Genomic DNA, 8,385 nt, shown 5'->3' with positions numbered 1-8,385 from the left:
ACACAAGACTAATTTTAATATAACATAATATAAAAAGTACTAATGTAACTTCCATATCTACAGATTTTTGGTTATTTTAGCTCATTGTTATTAAAGATTAATTTGCAACAGCAAATTGAATAAAAGTAAAGTGTTTTAGGTGTTTTCCAACACTATACAAAATAATTTCCTTATATTGTATGTTATAGCATATGTCATGTGTCAAGTGTGTTTTTAATTTCTCAACGTTACTGGTTGTATATAAGCATATATATGACCTTTTTATTTCCCCAATTCCCTGCCTTAAAAATATACAGCAGACAAAAGTGATGATTAAAAGACATTAGAATGAATCTTTGGATGCTGAAGAAAGAAGATTGGTTGGTGCTTTATAAACAACAAGGGATTAAACTTGCCCTTGTAGGCGTCAGCAAGACATGGCATTAGCAAACGTAACAAATCTCTCTAGGTCAGAAAATTGCAAAAAAGTACACTGAGTGTATGAAAAATGCCAGACTATTTATCTCAAGCTTGGTAAATCCTTAGCCCATCAAAATTCACAAGGTATTGTGAACTGCTTTCAACTGCAACGCTGTTAACCCATCTTGGTCACATTCAATAGCCTAATCTCTGCAAGACATGGGAGAGAGAGAAAAAGATCAACAAAAATCCTGTACAGCAATCTAATCTCTCTTCCTAGACTTCGGTCTTATACTAGAGGCCACTTCTTTCTGATGCCCCCCAAAATGCAAAGACTGAACAATATTAGGGTCATACCAACACTGTACAAGCTTTTGTAATTACTAAGGAGAACTCTATTTCCCTGTTTCACTGTTAGCATCTCCAGGGCTAGATGAGGGACAGAGAATTAGCATCTGTTGCTCAGGCCTCTCTCTACCTTATTAAAAAAACAAGTGATGTCTTGCCAATTTTTTTAAGAATATATATATATATATATATATATATATATACTTTTAAAGGATATTTGTATTATGCTAGCTTATCAATTAAATATCCTTGTCTTCTGTAATTAATTTATGTAATAACCTCTCAATTTTCCTAGTAAATGCTGGGAGCACAGAGGCATACATTCTCACTCTCTGCTTTTTCTTTTCCTAAACCTAATTTAGACTACAGCTCAGTCTGCCTTTTTTGTTGTTATAGCCATTCTAGTGGGTGGTGACTCGAATTATTTTTGTCAAAGCTTTTAGCCTACATATTTAGTGCATTCAATTTAAGGAAACTTCCATATCAACTAATGCAAACCCTGCTTTCATTACTAAATCAGTCAGCTATAAATACATTCTCAAAAAATAAAATTCCTCACTTATTTCCTTTTTTAAAAATTAACTTTTAGAGAGAGTAAGGGTAACAAGAACATTGATTTGTGGTTCTATTTATTTATGCAGTCATTGGTTAATTCTTATATGTTTCCTGACTGGGGTTTGGACCCATAACCTTAACATGTTCAGATGACCCTCTAACCAACAAAGCTTCTGGGCTAGGGCCTTTCACTTATTTTTAATTCAAATAGACATTTTCATCCTCATGAAAACCATTCCTCTTTTTCAGCTAAATTTCTAAGTTATAAAGGTAGTAAAACAAAAAGAGGAGAGATAACATAGGGGCTTCATAACTTTGCAGCCTGAAAAAAAAAAATGTCCCTATCATATCATCCTTGGTGTTTCACCGATATCTGTTCTGAGCTTATGAGATTTTCCTGAAGAAGCCAAGAAACATTCTCTCACAGTGTCTGAGAATGGAAGAAGCAAGGTAATGAAAATATGTCACTACCCACCCCCCAACCCCAACTCCGAGAAATATATCTGAAGCCAAAGGCTAACACTAAGCTATGCCCTAAACAGAAATATTTATCAAGGCAAGGAAAAAACAGAAGTATACTATGTTTCCTTGTATATATTTTTACACCATAATATAATTAGCATTTGACTTAAGTGAGGGCAACATTTTTTCTTTTTTGAAATAATAATAAGGGCACACTGATCGAAGAGGATATGGACAAAGAGAACTAGCAGGAAGCTTGGATTTCAGGACCTTTCTTGTCCCCAAATTTCTTCACCTCAACTGCCGCCTAAGCCAAGCCAGGTACTAACTACCCCGAGATTCTCCCTCAGTTTCAACCGTTCACTAGTTTGAATCTGCGCCAAGCAACGGCCTCCAAATCCAGATTGACAGGATCACTGACCAATCACAGACGAGCTTCCCTTCCCTCAGTCCAATCATAGCTGCTAATTGGGAGACAGTGCTGAGAAGAAAGGGGTGGGCTGAGAAGAGGGGAGTTAGAAACACCACCCACCCAGCCTTCCAGCAGAACTAAAGTGGTTCTTCAACATTTTGTTTGTATCATCAACATGTCTCTTTCTAAGAAGTTAACTTTGGACAAACTGGATGTGAAAGGTAAACGAGTCATCATGAGAGTAGACTTCAATGTTCCCATGAAGAAGAGCCTGATTACAAACAACCAGAGAATCAAGGCTTCAATCCCAAGCATCAAGTACTGCCTGAATAATGGAGCCAAGTCAGTAGTTCTAATGAGTCATCTAGGTCGACCCGATGGTGTTCCCATGCCCGATAAATACTCCTTGGAGCCTGTTGCTGCTGAGCTCAAATCCTTGCTGGGTAAGGATGTTCTGTTCCTGAAGGACTGTGTGGGCCCAGAAGTGGAGAAAGCCTGTGCAAACCCAGCCACTGGTTCAGTCATCTTGCTGGAGAATCTACGCTTTCATGTGGAGGAAGAAGGAAAGGGCCAAGATCCTTCTGGAAATAAGATTAAAGCTGAACCAAGTAAAATAGAAGCCTTTCGAGAATCACTCTCAAAGCTAGGGGATGTCTATGTCAATGATGCATTTGGCACTGCCCACCGGGCCCACAGTTCAATGGTGGGAGTGGATCTCCCTCAGAAAGCATCTGGATTCCTGATGAAAAAGGAGCTGGATTATTTTTCCAAAGCCTTGGAAAACCCAGAGAGACCCTTTCTGGCTATACTTGGAGGAGCCAAAGTGGCAGACAAGATTCAACTCATCAAAAACATGCTGGACAAGGTCAATGAGATGGTTATTGGTGGCGGAATGGCTTATACCTTCCTTAAGGTACTCAACAACATGAAGATTGGTGCTTCCTTATTTGATGAAGAGGGAGCCAAGATTGTCAAAGATATCATGGCCAAAGCCACTAAGAATGGTGTGAACATTACCTTTCCTGTTGACTTTGTCACTGCTGACAAGTTTGAGGAGAATGCTAAGGTTGGCCAAGCCACTGTAGCATCAGGCATACCTGAAGGTTGGATGGGTTTGGACTGTGGTCCTGAGACCAACAAGAAGTTTGCTCAAGTTGTGGCCCAAGCAAAGCTAATTGTATGGAATGGGCCGGTAGGGGTATTTGAATGGGATGCCTTTGCTAAGGGAACCAAAGCCCTCATGGATGAAGTTGTGAAAGCCACTTATAGGGGCTGTATCACCATTATAGGAGGTGGAGACACTGCCACTTGTTGTGCCAAATGGAACACTGAAAATAAAGTCAGCCACGTGAGCACTGGAGGAGGTGCCAGTCTAGAGCTTCTAGAAGGCAAAGTCCTGCCTGGAGTGGATGCCCTCAGCAACTTGTAGTGGACAAGGTGTTTCTTCTTATGCTTTCCTGTCCACAGCCTTTAAGTCAACTTAGTGCTTTTATATCTCAACCTGACTTTTGTTAAAATCTACCCCTCTATCAAGACTGAGTGATGGGCCATCAGGAACTCTTTACATCATCAAAGTAGTGCAATTCATTTTAATTCTGTCATGCATTTACTACTACTCTCTTAGAGATCTCATTTGAACCTCACCATTTGTGATTCATAGGAAGTGGGCTGCCTATTAAAGTGAGTTAAATAAGCTGACTTGCTCCTCCATTTTTGTTTTAGTATAGCTTTGTCATTATTTCATTACTTGAAACATGGAACCAAGCAAAACACTAATTGTTGAGAAAGGGTGGGATAGAAACTGACAAACTATTAAACAATGAAAGTGCCCACATAAACTGAGAAAGAAAATTACATTTAAGAACTCCTGAGTACCATTAAAGCTCTATTAAGCCTGACCTGTGGTGGCACAGTGGATAAAATGTCAACCTGGAAACGCTGAGGTTGCTGGTTCAAAACCCTGGGCTTGCCTGGTCAAGGCACATATGGGAGTTGATGCTTTCTGCTCCTCCCCCCTTCTCTCTCTCTCTCTCTCCCCTCTCTATAATGAATAAATAAAATCTTTAAAAAAAAAAAGCTCTATTAAGAGGAAACTTCTTCCTTAATAAGGGAGATGAAAAAATAAAACTTTCTTATAAAACCCACGAAGTTAAAAATAACATAAAAAACCCAAGGAAGATCTGTCTGTGCATATGGATGCACAAGAGTATAGATATATGTCTGTTAGAATGGGAGCTGCAAATCAAATCCAGGTTTCAAATTAATAAGTAATTTTTAAGCAGCTATTGTTTAACAAATAGATAATATAATTGCTAAATCTAAAAACTGCATTGTTGAGATACATTAGAAATATGTATAAGGACAGGTTAGCCATGGGATAATAGAGATATAAAAACTCTTCCATGTTAGGAAATAGAAGAAGAAAATATTAAGACATGTAGAAGAAATGAAGATCCTTACTGCAAATTATTTTGCTTAGTAATATAAACAGAGCTGGTTTGGAGAAATGTTATAAAATTAAGACTGCAAATGCAAAGTAAATGATCTCAGCTGTCATCGTCTATGTCCTATAGTCCCAGATCAATTATGTATGTTCAGCATCCTGAATAATTGAACTTAATATATAACCTTAAAAAATAATTACTGAGTGATTTTAGAGAGAGGGAGAGAAAGAGAGAAACATTGATTTGTTGTCCCACTTATTTATGCATTCATTGGTTGATTCTTTTATGTTCCCTGACCTGGAATCAAATCCACAGCTTTGGTGTATTGGAATGATATTCTAACCAACTGAGCCACCTGGCCAAATGTCCTTAATATATAATCATTTTAATTACATTGAAGTGGGTGACATTGATTAATAAGAGTATATAGGTTTCAAGTAGACATTTCTATAGCATTTGAATTGTTGATTAAGCTGTGTACCTAAATCAACAATTCAAATTATTTTCAATCAAATCATTTTTAGTCATCATTTTTTAAATTAATATAATCATATAATCTTTTTGTTTATTCTGAAAATGTGATTTTAATTAACACACAGGTGTGGGAAATGCTACTGCCTGTGTCTTACATGAAGTTATCTATGTCATTGGTGGACACTGTGGCTACAGAGGAAGCTGCACCTATGACAAGGTCCAGAGCTACAATTCGGAATATAATCTTAACATACCTAAAATGTCCCCTTATTTCTGAGGACAATATCAATAATATCATTGTAATCCCTAGGAAGGAAGATTGTAGGAGTTAAGGTATAGACTTAAAAAAACACAACAAAAAACTAAAATTATATATAGTAGCTGGAACAAGATTATATCATATTATTCTCTTGTGTATAAGTCTAGCTCACATAGTTGAGCTCTTCATCATGATGTCATCTAGAGAACCAAACTAGTGAAACAAACCTGTTACTCTCAATAAGTGAATTTATCTCTGTGTCTGAGGTGTCTGTTGGAGCTTTCACTACTTCCTACCAAGCCTGAAAGTGTAGTTAAAAAAAAAAGGCAATGCAGCCTGACCAAGCTGTGGCACAGTGGATAGAACGTTGGACTGGAATGCAGAGGACCCAGGATCAAAACCCCAAGTTCTCCAGCTTGAGCACGGGCTCATCTGGCTTGAGCACGGGCTCACCAGCTTGAGCAAGGGGTCGTTGGCTTGAGCGTGGGATCACAGACATGACCCCATAGTCACTGACTTGAGCCCAAGGTCATTGGCTTGAGCCCAGGGTCTCTGGTTTGAGCAAGGTGTCACTCATTCTGCTGTAGCCCCCTGATCAAGGCACATATGAGAAAGCAATCAATGAACAACTAAGGAGCTGCAACAAAGAATTGATGCTTCTCATCTTTCTCCCTTTCTATCTGTCCCTATCTGTCCCTTTCTCTGACTCTCTCTCTCTGTCTGTCAAAAAAAAGGCAGTGCACTTTAAACAAAATAAATGACCCAAAAAGTTAAAGAATTTTTTTCCCACTTTATTGGTTATTAGTTGTTTGATAAGGCCTGTTTTGCAAGGGAGGCTTGGGAATGTATTCTCTTTAGCTGAATACCTTATATTCAACTAAAAATCAATAGATTCTATTACTAAAAGGAAATAAGAGGGAATAAATACTGAAGTAAAAATAATGCTTTATGACAGATTGTCAAAGACAGAAGAAAACATACATCACCCAGAGATAACCAATGTGGGAGACTAAAAAGTAGTCATTTATTTTTTTTATAACTCCGATATGCCTCTCTACACACACCCAATATAGAATGGTGGAAAAGAAATAAGAAACTGCAATAAAAATCCTCACCTAAAAAAAGCTGGTGATTCATTACAATTATAGATAAATCATGCTGGATCAAAGTTGCAAGAACTCCCTGAAGTGGCAGTGGGAGGATTTCCTTGATTAGACTCCGGCTTTGTTCTCTGAGAGGAAGCTTCTAATTTATTGTCCTTTTTTGCCCCCATTTTGGTCACCTCAAGAATTGTCCATATTTCCTAATCTTTCTGAAGCCAATGTTGGAGGGTCGGGCCACATTCAGCTACTGCACAGCTTTTTTAGCTTCCTCCCTGCTGGTGCTGTTTTACCAAAGCAATGCTTTCTTACCATCGCACACAATTAAATGCCACTCAAAACCCAGACCTGTGATAACTTTCTCAGAATCAAGATCCTGGCTGGTTGGCTTAATAAAACCAATAAAGTATGGTAGAGTGCTGGCCCAGCATGTAGATGTTCAAATCCCCATCAGGATATAAGGAAAAGGGACCATCTGATTCTCCACCCCTCTCTCTCCCCCTCTTCTCTCTTTCTCTTTCTCTGTCTTCTTCTCCTGCGTCCATGGCTCAATTGATTTGAGCACATCAGCCCTGGGTGCTGAGAATGGCTCTGTCTCAGGTGTTAAAAATAGATTGGGTAAGAGCATGGCCTCAGATGGGCAGAGCATTGGCCTTAGAAGGGGGTAGTCAGGTGAAACCTGTGGCCTCCTTATATTTTTGGCTGAAAAGTCCAGAATTTGAGAAAACTGTGATAATAATTTTCTTGCTGTTTGTGGCATTGAGATAGTTTTCAACTCAGAGAGAACTCACTTTCCTGATCTATTGGCCAACATAGGTTGCACGCAGTAAGCAGATTATCCAGTATTTCCTGGCTGTGCTCATTTTTTTTTATCTGACCAAACAGTTTTTATTTTATTATTTTTATTTTTTATTATTAATTTTAATGTAGTGACATTGATAAATCAGGGTACATTGGCTGTACTCATTTTTAAATGCTATTTTTAATCTTTATTTCACTTAGGGTTGGTATTAATATTTTTACTGATAAAATATTAATATATTTAATTTTGAGGTTCAGTTCCCTTCTGGGGTGCATATATATGATATGTACTGAAAAGTATTTTTCTGAAATAGAAAAGAGTTAGAGATTACTACACAAGTCTGGCTGCAAGAGCTTTGAATAACAAACTGTAAACTTGTATCTATCTTCCTATCTTCTTATGTGCCCATGTAGACAGACACACACATAAATAAGAGGTACAAACTCTCAGTTGCAAAATGCAGAGTCTCGTTTTTGTTGTACTTTGCTTCAAATAGAATGTAACAACAAAAACACTGATATTCTGCCTTTTTCTAAATAGTTTCACTATAACTTTAGGTCTTATGGGAACCTGTTCTTACTACTATGATACCATAGGCAACAAATGCCCCAGCAGGAAAATAATCACTACCTTCTGGCCTTTCATGCCTCTTTACTCATCTCCTCCTGCCTGACCCCTAAGTGAATGCCATACTTTATTGGTTTTATTAAAGCAGCATCCCACTTGCCAGTAGCAATTTCTACTTTAGTCTATAGACTAGTAGATCTCAACCAGAGACAGCTTCCCTCCAGGGGATATTTGCCAAATGGATACACTTTTTTTTGCATACTAGCTGGAATGAAGACAGCTAGCATTTGACAACAAAGATATTACTAAACATCTGACAGTACCCAGGGCAGCCTCACAGCAAAGAACCATTCAGTCCAAAGTGCCAATATAGGAAGTCATTTTTTTTTATGTGACATTTCAGGGTGGTTATTTTTTAGTAGATCCTTCCTATTGAGCTCATCCAAGGACCCAGGCAAGCAAAATGGCTCTTCCATCACCTGTACATGGCTCCATCTCTAGAAGCACAAAGGTCAATTCAGTTGTTGACATTTTCCAGCCAACTAGAAAGTCAAAGAGGAATA

General features: G+C 38.1%; 1 protein-coding gene across 1 annotated transcript; it reads left to right on the top strand.

Annotated features, from left to right (window-relative positions):
* The first annotated feature begins 2,351 nt into the window (after positions 1-2,351).
* Positions 2,352-3,605, top strand: PGK2 (phosphoglycerate kinase 2). The gene has a single exon (XM_066252968.1). The coding sequence runs from the start codon at positions 2,352-2,354 to the stop codon at positions 3,603-3,605; it is 1,254 nt and encodes a 417-aa protein (XP_066109065.1).
* Positions 3,606-8,385: the final 4,780 nt, after the last annotated feature.

Source organism: Saccopteryx bilineata, chromosome 1, assembly GCF_036850765.1.
Source record: "Saccopteryx bilineata isolate mSacBil1 chromosome 1, mSacBil1_pri_phased_curated, whole genome shotgun sequence".
In the NCBI taxonomy this organism is placed as follows: domain Eukaryota; kingdom Metazoa; phylum Chordata; class Mammalia; order Chiroptera; family Emballonuridae; genus Saccopteryx; species Saccopteryx bilineata.
This window is presented reverse-complemented; position numbering and strand designations above follow the sequence as displayed.